The sequence below is a fragment of the Oryzias latipes genome, chromosome 9 (assembly GCF_002234675.1).
Source record: "Oryzias latipes chromosome 9, ASM223467v1".
Lineage (NCBI taxonomy): Eukaryota > Metazoa > Chordata > Actinopteri > Beloniformes > Adrianichthyidae > Oryzias > Oryzias latipes.
The window spans coordinates 14,017,384-14,030,139 of record NC_019867.2 but is presented as its reverse complement, the minus strand read 5'-3'; the positions used below and the strand labels follow the sequence as shown (position 1 = coordinate 14,030,139).

The following is a 12,756-nucleotide window of genomic DNA, read 5'->3' as shown; positions in this document are numbered from 1 at the left end:
TAAAACTCAGCAGGAAAGCCGTCAGGCCCTGGTGCTTTACCATTGGGCATAAGTAACAGAGCTTCATGAAGTTCAGACGGCGAGAGCGGAGAATCTAAGTTTGTGATTTGATCCTCATTTAGCCTGGGTAGGTTTACATTATTAAGAAATGAGTCAATACTTTGCTCTGACGGATTGATCTGCGGTGTGTACAGGTTTTTATAAAAGTTTTCAAATGCGTTATTAATTTTGACCGGGTCATGGGTGACATTTCCTGTTTGGTCCATAATAGAGGTGATTGATGATTTTTCTCTGTTAATTTTAAGCTGATTAGCCAGAAATTTGCCAGATTTATTAGAGTTTTCAAATCTTTCAAGTCGTAGCCTTTGTATTTGAAATTGTGTTTGTTTATTAATGATGTCATTTAACTGCAGCTTTAAATTTTTCAGATCTCCCAGAATGCGTTCCTGTGCAGAAGCAGCATAAGCAGTCTCCAGGGTTTTGATTTTATTTTCTAATTCTAATAAATCTGCTTTCTCTTTGCGTTTTTTGTGCGTTGAATAAGAAATGATTTTCCCTCTCATGACTGCCTTTGCAGGGCCATATTTATAACATCGGGCCATATTTATAACACCCCTTGTGGGCCACCCTTTTTTCCCCGGGGTTCCCCCCTCCTGGGCGGGGGCGGCGGGCCCCTGCCTTGCTCCTCCCTGGACCAACCGTGGGCCGGGTGGGTGGCTGCCTGGAGTGAGGAGCGGGTCTCCCTTGGGGGGTCCTGGCTCGTACCTGGGGTTGGGGCGGGGGGATGCCCGGAACTCCTGGGTGGTGGTGGGGTGCTCGTCTGGGGCTGTGGGCGTCCTTCTCCGGTGGGGCCCTGCGTTGGGCTCTTCCGGCGCGGCGGGGGGGCTGCTTTCCTGGCTGGGCTGGGGCGGCGCTCTCTTTACCTCCGCGCCTCCCTGCTCTCTGGCTCTGGGGGCCTCGCGGCGGTCCTGCTGGCCCTGGCCTGGGTGGCGGTCTTGGTCGCCCGGGGGCGGTTGTTCCCTGCCTGTTCCCGTGTGGCGTTGGGGGAATTCCGGCTGCCGCTGCTGCTGCGGCGGGGGTCTGGGTGTGGTGGTGGCTGGGCGCTCCTCCTCCTTCTTTTCACATTCCACCATCCATTTTAGAAGAACATAAACACTCACCTGAGCACAGGTGTTAGCTCACCCTTGCACTAATAGTTTGCATGATTGAATGAATGAAAGATTTCACACTAGTTGGTTTAAAGGCATAGGTATGCGTTCGTGAACACTATCTGTTTTGTGTACATGTTGACATGTGAACATTTTTTGCAGCTAGCAGGTGTGTTGATAATATTTGAGTGTGTGTGAACAGGCCCCGCCCTTTTTGTACTACATTTGAACTGTACCGTAATGATAAACAACCAGTAAACCTGTCTGCTCTATGCTGCTTCATGGTCTTACCCCCCCCCCCCCCTCTCACTATCACCCCCCCCCCCTCTGACATCCCTCCCTCTTCTTCCCTTCTTTCCTTTTCCGTCCGGTCCAACACCAAAGATTTTCAATCATGGTTGAAATGAATAAAGTTTGGCCTCAATTACAAAAGGGGTTTGTTCAGTCACACCTTTGGTTTGTCTGAAGATTAATAACCCCTCTTGTTAAAGTAAAATATGTCCAACACAAGAGGCCCTCAGCTCTCATCTGCCTGCCTAGCTGTTGGACAGGACAAGTAAAAAAAAAAAAAAAAAGATCCGTCTTTGAAGTTGCAATTTATCTTTTTAGCAAGCTGCAAATTGATTGTTAATTTCTTGTGTTTTCTTGTTTGAGTTATATCATATTGCCTATTTCTTGCATTAGTTGGTTAAATAAAATCTTTCTTTTGCTTTTGCACAGTTTAATTTGAAGGGCTGCACTCCTATGGGGCGCCGAATGTAAAAATTAACCTCATGAAAATTTTGTGTCACTTTTACCACATTTAGACATTTCTTTCCATTTATGCTGCATTTATATCACATTTTGTCTATATTTATCACCAATAAAAAAACAATCTGTGACATGAGGATATGTACTTTTAGAGGTTAAAATTAAATCTAAATATTAATAATAAATAATAAATATTAATGTATATGTAAATAATAAATGTAAATGTTAAATCGAAACACATACCTAAATCCCAAACGTAAATATAAATGCTAAGTGTATATGTTATATCTAAATGTAAACCTAAATGTTAAATGTAAATGTTAAATATAAATATAAATATAAATGTAAATGTTAAAAATAAATGTTAAATATATATCTAAATGTTACATTTAAATGTAAATGTGAAATGTAAATGTTATATCTAAATATAAATATTAAATCAAAGACTAAATAGAAGTATAAATGTTAAATGTGATTATTAAATGTAAACCTAAATATTAAATGCAAATGAAAATCTAAATGTTAAATGCTAAATTTAAATGTATATCTAAATGTTAAATCTAAATGGTAAATCTAAATCTAAGTCTAAATCTAAATATTAAATGTAAATGTTAACTCTAAATGTAAATGTTAAATACAAATTTTGTATCTAAATATAAATGTTAAATCTAAATCTAAATATAAATATAAATGTTAAATGTAAATGTTAAATGTAAATGCTAATATTAAAAGTAAATGTAGATCCAAATGTTAAATGTTAAATGTAAATGTAAATGTTAAATATAAATGTAAATGTTAAATGTAAATGTAAATCTAAATGTTCCGCCTAAATGTTAAATATAAATGTAAATGTTAAATGTAAATGTAAATCTAAATGTTCCGCCTAAATGTTAAATATAAATGTTGACTTTAAATGTTTGGGAAATATGCTAATGAGGCCACGCCCCTCACCGAATAGAGCGGTCCTTGTTCAGACGAAAGTTGAACCTTAATCATGGCAAACTCTTTGAGACCTGAGGATATTGAAAGGGCCGTTGTTTCAGGAGTGCGAGCTGCATTGCAAGGTGTCCTGGCACCTACACCTGCTGCTGCAAATCTGGTAAGTGGAAAAGTTAAATAAAATAAGATAAAATAGTTCTATAATACTATTATGTGGAAACGGATTTTTAGCTAGCTAAACAGCTAGTCTTTCCAAGCTAGTCTTAATTTTTTTTTAGCTAACAAATGGCTAACGTTATCAAGGCATCTTTTGACATTACAGTGTAATAATATAATGCTATTTTGTAATTTCCTTGACACATAATGATGAAAGATATCTCTGAGTAGGCCTGCTATGCATGTCTGTGGTATTTTTATGCCACTTTACATCACTGCAACTCTAAATGAAAAAAAGAACATTGGCGGGGGGGGGGGGGGGGTCTTTTTATTTATTGCTGGTCTTCTTTCTCATTACAGATCTTTCTTATTTGCTAAAATCTGCTACAATCACTTATTTTCAATGTAAACTTTCTCTGTTACATGCTCCTACTCTACAGGTTAACACATCATCACCATCCACAAGTTCTGCCGCTTAGTTCACACAGACCGGTAAGAACATCATCAGTTGTTTTCTTCCATTGAGTACAGTGATTACATTTTTTACAACTGTTGTTTTTTATTTTTATAGTTTAGTGTTTAACTGATTTTTAAAATGTAACAAAACATCCATATGATTGTTCTTCTACCACCGCCCACCTCAGGTCAACACTCTGCCGCCACCCATAGCATCCACAAGTTCAACCACATCTGCAGGGGCTGGCACATCCCAGAGATTGGTAAGAACTGAATGACTTATTTGCTTTTAATGAGTAGAATTACCATCAACTTTGTTGTGAAAGTGTACCTTTTAAGATGTTTTTTTATTTGTTCGCTGAATAGATTATTTTTTGTTACCGAATATATATTCCTGTTTATATGAGTTCTGTAAGTTTATATCAGAGATGGGCAAACTTTTCAACTCGTGGGCCATAGATGGTGTGGAGTGTTTTGGGAATCTGTATCATAATAGAAAGAAATAACTTAGAATATGGACGAAAACATGCTTTAACCTTGATTAAAACTTTATATCTTTAAAACAGGTTTTATTTCAAAGCTTTGGCTTTTGTTCTCATGTTTGTGCAAATTGCACCCAAGGGTGGATGTCCGTCAGAGAAAAAGGCAAAATTAGAGAAATTATGATGATAAAAAAAAAAGACTTGGAAAACATGCGCAAATGTCTGAAAACAACATCTTCCAACACCACATGAATGCCCAATAACGTTCTGCTCCTACAAAAAGATCAATGAATTAATATGGGTAGATACCAGGGCAAATAAAACAGTAAGGATAATTAGTATAAGTAATTACAATTTGGCAGGCTTGATTAATTGTTTTTAGGGATGCATATGGCCACCGTGCCTAAGTTTGCCCACCACTGGTTTATACCTTAGTAATGACTGCTGCGGACCCATTTGGGCAGCTGTGGGGCAGCGGTAGGACGGTCGACCCATGATCATAAGATTAAAGGTTAGATTCTCGCCCATTTGTCGAAGTGTCCTCGGGCAAGACGCTGAACCCCACCTTGCCTCTGGTGGGAGGTTGGCGCCAGTGTTCGGCAGTGGAGCCACCACCAGTGCGTGAATGTGTGTGTGCATGGGTGTGTGCATGGGTGAATGGAACTGTGACTGTAAAGTGCTTTAGGCCTTCGAAAGAGGGTAGAAAGCGCTATATAAGTATACGCCATTTTCCATTAACTTTGATCTAGTTTTGGTAATTTTTAAGAATAAATCTTGTGTCCTCTCTTCTTAACAGGTTCCTTTTCCATCATATTTTCAATCAAGAAGAGGTCGATCAGGATATCAGCAAAGAAAAAACGTGAAAACGTTTACAAAAGACGTTGTATGTTTGCCATTTTCTCCAAGGGAATCAGTTTTCGTCATACCTAGAGGAGAAAACTGAAGTCGCTTGGCTCAAGCTGGTCTAATTGGAAAAATTTCCTTTACCACCGAGTGGTCTGAAGATCAGCTCAGAGAAGAAATTTCTGCTATCTTCAGAGGATCATTTGGCATCTCCGAGCATGATGTTTTCCCTTTTCAGTACTTGAGCACAATAAAAGGGTGCAAAAAATTAATGAAGCCCAATGTCACACTCAACTTTCCCTGGGGGGGGAAAGAAGTTTCTTCTGTTTGCTCAAATACCTGTCTTTACATTATGGCTGAAATGGAAATGCCAAAACAGGTGAGCTTGATAGTGAAAGTACTGGTAAACCTTTTTCATGTAATATTATTTGCATGCGATTTTTGTTAAAATTATTTAGATATGAACATAACTAAGCACAGCATCATCTTTACATGTGACACTTTTTATTGTTGTAAATTGTTTTTGCAATCACAAATTAACTTTGAACATTTAGTCATGCTTGTTATGTCTAAATTACAATTTATATGCTTTTAAAATTGCTTTCTTACACAAAATTTCCACATCTTATCATTCAGCACAGAGTTTTTGACACGGATGACAGTGACTTTGAAAGTCCAACTTTTCAGAGTAGAGGTGGGTAGTTTCAAGGTTAAGATTATCAACCTGTGTTTCCATCCAACCCCCATGTTACATCAGCAATCCCACACTACCTGATTGATTTTGATCAACGTATTGGTCATTTCCAGAGTGTCGTTTGCTTCCTTTTTTTTTCCAACTATCATTTCATAATGTGTCTTCTGCTCAATCTGTTCCATTTAGATCTTGAGACATTGGAGCAATCTAATGTTGACGGTCCATATGAACCAATGGAGGCAGATGCCACAAATCGAGAACATGAGACCGAACAAGGAGGCACTCGTTTCTCTGATTTCATGTATGTTTTATACTGGATTTGTTAGAAAACCAGTTCATTTACATTTTTTTCGTCCAATTTAGCTTTTTCTTCTTCTTTTTGAATCTCTTTTCAAGACCACTTGATTTCGAAGAAGAGGAGGCAGTCGAGGAAGCCATCAGACGCAGTTTGGAAGAAGAAACTGTCCAGGTTCCACAAGAGTCGAGGTTTTAATTATTTCAGTATTACATTTAATTATTGACAATATTTTCATTTTCCTGATCTTTGTAACGATGACATCTGCTGTTTTATCTTTTCAAGGTCTATTAAAACGTTGACAACAGAAGAAATAACTGGAATTGTAAAAGCTCACAGTGAAATGGTTGTTACAGAAGGATTTAGGTCAATCATTGTCAGCCGAAGAAATGTGTGGACATCTGCGATCCGACAATTCAGGCGACCAAGATTTGTTGAAAGCACCGATATGCTGTATGTAACATTTGCCAGTGATAAAAACAGCACAGAAGATGCAGAAGATCTTGGAGGTCCCCGTCGAGAATTCTTTCGCTTGCTTGTTAAAGCAATTTTCCAAGAAAGTGGGGCATTTGAGGGTGAATTCTTTTTTATTTTTCATTAGTTAAATGAGAAATTTAAGTTAATAACAGACTGCATAGATAATTTTTGTTTAATAAAATTAAGTTTGTTTAAAGCTGACATGAACATATTTTATTTGATCTGCAGAGTCCCCCAATGGCTTCATTCCAAGACTAAGTGTTTCGCATGTCCAAAATCGAGTCTACCGCACTATTGGTCAGATGATGTCTACCATCATTGTCCAAGGTGGAGAATGTCCTGCTCTCCTTTCGTCTGTTGTCTTGGACTACCTGCTGACTGGGCGTATGTTCGACATCCGCGTTTCTCCAGAGGATGTTGCCGATTTGGAACTTAGAGACAGCCTCAAGACAGTATGTTTATGAAAGTGGTTAAACTCTGTAATAATTTTATCATTCATTTTCTAACTATTTTTCTATGTAAATTGTCAGGGAAGGTGTTGGCAATTAAAATACAAATTGATGACATTTCATAAACACATATTTTCTCCTTCTGACATTTTAAGATTGATCAAGCAACAACTGATGATGATCTGCAACGAGCAATAGAATCCTGTGAGTCATGGAGGTACCAGATTGAAGGTCTTCCAAACCCTGTTACCATGGACAACAAGGATGCATTTGTTAAAAATGCTATAATTTTCCATGTTCTACTACAACGAAAGAGCTGCTACGATCAGTTAGCTGAGGGGTTGGAATGTTATGAGGTAAGTCTAGGCTGACGTTCATTAGTGTCTGGTTTGTAGGTAAAAGTTGATCAGAAATGTATAAAAATAACTAGATGTTATGTTTTTACAGCTCTTACCACTTCTGAAAGAGAACCTTCCCCTTCGGGTTCTTTTAGAGATGCCCAAGGTTCGCAGTGATCTTACAGCAGATGTGGTTGCTACCCTTCTGAAGCCCAGCTACTCCGTTCTGGGAAGCAACAAACGACCAAAAGAAGAGCTGATGGTGGTTAAGTTCAGAGATTTCCTCAATAGTGTTCAAGGTAAAATAAATAAAGCAGACAAGCCATAATTTGCTCTAATTTGCACTAAGACCTAAAGTCTTATACATTTTTTTTTCTTTTAAATGCTGATTTTCAGTAAGCATTACATTTTAGCTACTGCTGGCATATTTAATTATCATTGTGGAAATTTTAATTTTTCTTTTTAGTATACAAAATTACGAAGGTATGGAATTATATTCAATTCAATAAAAAACATTTTTTATATGGTTCCAAATAAAGTGAATAATTTGTCTAAAAAATTTCAGGTAAGGGAAAATGTGGAGTTTAAAATATAAAAATTCATTAGCACATTTACCCGTCATATTGAAAATGTAAACTTTGTAGAAATTTTAGACAACCAGTTTTGCAGTATTAAAAGAACAGTTTATTGCAATGAAGAACAAGTGAATCTGAATATTGTTTTTTCTAATTTTTTTTTTCTAATAATATCTTACAATGACAGAAAGAGAAGTTGAGGAATGTCTTCATGGCAGAACCCTGACAGAAGCAGAGAAGACCTTTCTCAGAACTTTAAATCCTGGACATATTCTCGCCTTTGTGACTGGAAGTAGCAGAGTTCCAGCAGTTGGATTTCAACCAAGTCCAAAGTTAAGCTTTGTTCATAATGAAAACAAGTACCTTCCAGTCGCTCATACGTGCTCAAATGAGCTTGAAATCTTTGTAAATTCCAAAAATCTAGCTGACAATGATGAGTTTGAATATAACTTCCTAGTAGCGCTTATGAATGGAGCAAATTTTAGTGCAGTTTAAATAAACATGAAAATATATTCCAGGGAAAAGGGTCCAGGTGAGTAAGAAGGGAAAATAAAGTGGAGAAGAGAAGAAATGTAGAAGAATGGATACGTTATTTGTATTAATCCAAAACACCTCAGTGATGTTTTTCTGTTTTTTTTTACTTCTGTATTAATAAATATAAAAAATTTGCCTTTGTATGGAGTTTTGCTATGTTTAAATGTTATTAATAATTTTAGTTAATTCATAAAAGCAGGAAAATGTGCTACTTGTGTCTTTGTTGAGGATCTGTTTCTGCTGTTTGATGAGCAAATTGTATTTAATTAAACAAAAACAGGAAATGTTGAACGGTTTTCTTTTTTCTGTTTCCATGTAAAGCCACTCAAGACAACAGTTAAATATGAAAAGTTACAAAAGAGGAAAAATGGTAAAATATAGATTTGGATCTCTTTGTTCGGGAAACTTATATTTATTTATTTTCTATGGGAAGGAATTGGTATTGTCTGTAGAAAAGTATGCATTTTCTGAACACCAGAGAGAGTACACCCATTATTTCATGTTGATCCATTTCAAATAATAGGTTATTTTTTGAAATGTCAATAGATGTTTGTTTAGCAGAGCAACATGGTTGTGTGTTGAAAGTGTTTGCATACGTTGTCTCACATGTAAAGCCTATTGGATGTTCATTCTTTATGGAAAAGGTTTCAATTACAAACTCAAATGATGAAACATTAAACAAACAATTAAACTAGATGTTGTGTCATTGCTTTTAGAGTAGACCAAGTCCTTCTTTTCAGTATTTCCTCTAGTGCCCTGACTTGCTCTTACAATGAACTGCAGTGGTGGACAAAATAGTTGGTACCCCTCAGTTAAAGAAAGAAATTCCACAATGCTCACTGGAATGACTTGAAAAGTTCAAAAGTAGGAATAAATTATATTGGATTGAAATTTAAATAATCAAAATCACCCATTACTTTTGAGTTGTTGATAAACAGATTTATTTAAAAAAACAAACTAATGTTTGGTGAAAAAGTGTGTACCACACTGAACATGGACAACAGAAAGCCAAGGAGAGAATTGTCCCAGGACATTAGAAACAAAATTATAGACAAACATCGTAAAGGTAAAGGCTATAAAACCATCTCTAAGCAGCTTGAAGTTCCTGTGACGACAGTGGCACATATTATTCAGAAGTTGAAGACCCGTAAGACAGTAGCCAACCTCCCTGGACGTGGCCGAAAGAGGAAAACTGATGACAAATTGAGGAGACGGATAGTTGGACTGTATCCAAAGAGCCCAGAACAACCTCCAAAGACATTAAAAGTGAACTCCTAGAGTTCACCTTTAATGTGAACTCCTAGATCAAGGTACATCAGTGTCAGATCACACCATTCGTCGTTGTTTGAGCCAGAGTGGACTTCATGGGAGACGACCAAGGAGGACACCACTGTTGAAAGGAAATCATGAAAAAGCAAGACTGGAATTTGCAAAAATGCATGTTGACAAGCCACAAAGCTTCTGGGAAAATGTCCTTTGGACAGATGAGACCAAACTGGAGCTTTCTAGTAAGGCACATCAGCTCCATGTTGGTAGACTAAAAAAATGAAGCATACAACCAAAAGAACACTGTCCCTACTGTGAAACATGGAGGAGGCTCAGTTCTGTTTTGGGGCTGCTTTGCTGCATCTGGCACAGGGTGTCTGGAAGTTGTGAAGGTCAAATGAAATCTCCAGATTATCAAGGCATTCTGGGTAGAAATGTGCTGCCTAGTGTCAGAAAGCTTGGTCTCAGTCTCAGGTCATGGGTCTTCCAACAGGACATCGATCCAAAACACACAGCCAAAAACCTCAAGAATGGCTGAGAGAAAAGCGTTGGACTGTTCTGAAGTGGCCTTCTATGAGCCCAGATCTGAATCCCATTGAACATCAGTGGAAGGAGCTGAAACCTGCCATTTGGAGAAGACACCCGTCAAACCTGAGACAACTGGAGTAGTTTGCTCATGAGGAGTGGAACAAAATACCTGTGGACAGGTGCAGAAGGCTCATTGACAAATACAGAAACCGTTTCATTGCAGTGATTGCCTCAAAAGGTTGTGGGTGCCATCATTTTTGTCCAGCCCTAATTCATTAGTTTTCTTTTTTTTTTAAATAATTCTGTTAATCAACAACTCAAAAGTAATGGCTGATTTGGATTATTTAATTTTCAATAAATTTTAATTTATTGTTACTTTTGAACGTTTCAAGTAATTTCAGCGAGCATTGTGGACCTTCGTTCTTTAACTAAGGATACCAACAATTTTGTCAACCACTGTGTGTTGTTAAAAAATGATACGTCTGTATAAGGAATTTTTGAAAACTCTGCAGGGAAATAAAAGACCAAATATTTGGTGATATTTTTTTAATCACAATATCAGTGAACTTGCATTGATGTCAAAAACATTCAACAGTGCTACCCAGTAGCTAGTTTATTATTTATAAATTCTTGCACTTTCTGATACAGTGTTTTTCCTTGGTTTCCATCATTTTCTAGTGGGTTCACGTTTGCAGACAGTTCTTGCAAGTCTTGATCAGTAAGTGGTGTGAAGAGGTAATCTGAGCTTTGTCATGATTCTGGGCTTCTCTCAGTTACCGAAGCAGAAGTTGCAGAATTCGGCATTGGAAAACAAGTGTTTTGGGTGAAAAGCTGAACAGGGGTTTTGTTTCCCTCAGAGGAGATGGAATGACTGTTGAATGCTGCCTGAAATTCCTCAAGTGTGCAGTTGATTCTGGGAATGTATACATAATGGAGGCAAAATAAATCAGTCGGGTTGTCTACATCCAGCATGTTCAGGGATTCTAGCTCATAGAAAATGGGCGCATACACGTTTCGGCAGTTACAGTTCAAATCACGATTAAATCGCTCAACACGTTGATTATGAACAGAGCTCCCTGTCAACACAGAACTTACTCCTTTGTGCACTCTCATGTCCTCCCAAATCAAAACATTTTCCCCTCCATGATCAGTTCTTATGTGCATAGGCCATCCAAACTTGTTCACACCTTTCCTAAATAGATCCAGGACAGTTGAAGCACGATTGTTGTTAGAACAATGCAGAAAAGTCAAAAATCTGCTGTACCCATCAATTGCGGTATGAATGACTAATTTCCATCTTATGAGCTTATGGTTGCCGTCAATGTGCCATATATAGTTTGGAAAGGGGACAGAGTATGTTCTTCTTTGCACTGCTGATGTTCTCCTAGACTGTGCTCCAGCAAAATCAACCCTTTGCACTGAGTCTCTGAGACGATGTCTTTGAACTATGATGTTCCTGGCACGCAAATGTCCATTGAGCATAACCTCTCCAACATGAGGGTGATTTGATTTTATTGCACGAATTACTTCATCCAGTTCCTGATCGGAAATGTCACTGAATTTTTGGTGTTTTATGCCATACTCTCTCATAAGCTTGTACAACGTTGGTCTTGATATTTCCAAGATTGATGCCGTTTCTGAGAGTGTTGTCCCCAAGAATATTAATCTTTCAATGTCCTCTTTGGAAATTAGGGTTGTTCCAACCTAACACCATAGGTGAAAAAAGGGACAAAAACAGACAAATTGAATTACTTCTACATATAACAAAATATAATCTATTCAGCGAACAAATAAAAAAAACATCTTAAAAGGTACACTTTCACAACAAAGTTGATGGTAATTCTACTCATTAAAAGCAAATAAGTCATTCAGTTCTTACCAATCTCTGGGATGTGCCAGCCCCTGCAGATGTGGTTGAACTTGTGGATGCTATGGGTGGCGGCAGAGTGTTGACCTGAGGTGGGCGGTGGTAGAAGAACAATCATATGGATGTTTTGTTACATTTTAAAAATCAGTTAAACACTAAACTATAAAAATAAAAAACAACAGTTGTAAAAAATGTAATCACTGTACTCAATGGAAGAAAACAACTGATGATGTTCTTACCGGTCTGTGTGAACTAAGCGGCAGAACTTGTGGATGGTGATGATGTGTTAACCTGTAGAGTAGGAGCATGTAACAGAGAAAGTTTACATTGAAAATAAGTGATTGTAGCAGATTTTAGCAAATAAGAAAGATCTGTAATGAGAAAGAAGACAAGCAATAAATAAAAAGACCCCCCCCCCCCCCGCCAATGTTCTTTTTTTCATTTAGAGTTGCAGTGATGTAAAGTGGCATAAAAATACCACAGACATGCATAGCAGGCCTACTCAGAGATATCTTTCATCATTATGTGTCAAGGAAATTACAAAATAGCATTATATTATTACACTGTAATGTCAAAAGATGCCTTGATAACGTTAGCCATTTGTTAGCTAAAAAAAAATTAAGACTAGCTTGGAAAGACTAGCTGTTTAGCTAGCTAAAAATCCGTTTCCACATAATAGTATTATAGAACTATTTTATCTTATTTTATTTAACTTTTCCACTTACCAGATTTGCAGCAGCAGGTGTAGGTGCCAGGACACCTTGCAATGCAGCTCGCACTCCTGAAACAACGGCCCTTTCAATATCCTCAGGTCTCAAAGAGTTTGCCATGATTAAGGTTCAACTTTCGTCTGAACAAGGACCGCTCTATTCGGTGAGGGGCGTGGCCTCATTAGCATATTTCCCAAACATTTAAAGTCAACATTTATATTTAACATTTAGGCGGAACATTTAGATTTA

General features: G+C 37.5%; 1 protein-coding gene and 1 long non-coding RNA gene across 3 annotated transcripts; one reads left to right on the top strand and one right to left on the bottom strand.

Moving 5' to 3' along the window:
- The first annotated feature begins 2,735 nt into the window (after positions 1–2,735).
- On the top strand, positions 2,736–8,832 carry LOC111947898 (G2/M phase-specific E3 ubiquitin-protein ligase-like). Of its 2 annotated transcripts, XM_023958523.1 has the most exons (11): positions 2,736–2,997; positions 3,434–3,485; positions 3,638–3,712; positions 4,728–5,468; positions 5,655–5,769; positions 5,865–5,954; positions 6,049–6,338; positions 6,469–6,692; positions 6,845–7,045; positions 7,137–7,326; positions 7,790–8,832. In XM_023958523.1, the coding sequence occupies exons 4-11, from the start codon at positions 5,360–5,362 to the stop codon at positions 8,095–8,097; spliced, it is 1,527 nt and encodes a 508-aa protein (XP_023814291.1). In that variant the 5' UTR covers positions 2,736–2,997; positions 3,434–3,485; positions 3,638–3,712; positions 4,728–5,359; the 3' UTR covers positions 8,098–8,832. The 2 variants fall into 2 exon arrangements, with proteins under 2 accessions (XP_023814291.1, XP_023814292.1); XM_023958524.1 differs by lacking the exons at positions 2,736–2,997; positions 3,434–3,485 and having other exon boundaries at positions 3,496–3,712.
- A 2,230-nt stretch (positions 8,833–11,062) lies between these two features.
- Positions 11,063–12,756, bottom strand: LOC111947897. Its single transcript, XR_002873856.1, has 4 exons — positions 12,523–12,756; positions 12,037–12,088; positions 11,810–11,884; positions 11,063–11,634 (listed from the first exon to the last, which is right to left on the bottom strand). It is a non-coding gene; the product is annotated as an uncharacterized LOC111947897 (long non-coding RNA).

What these genes read in the sequence shown, in the direction of transcription:
- LOC111947898 (XM_023958523.1), top strand. Translation starts at nt 5,360, where the DNA reads ATGCTTTTAAAATTGCTTTCTTACACAAAATTTCCACATCTTATCATT. An exon ending in CAGGTTCCACAAGAGTCGAG is followed by an intron (nt 5,955 to 6,048) that starts GTTTTAATTATT and finishes TATCTTTTCAAG; the next exon opens with GTCTATTAAAACGTTGACAA. An exon ending in TTAGAGACAGCCTCAAGACA is followed by an intron (nt 6,693 to 6,844) that starts GTATGTTTATGA and finishes TGACATTTTAAG; the next exon opens with ATTGATCAAGCAACAACTGA.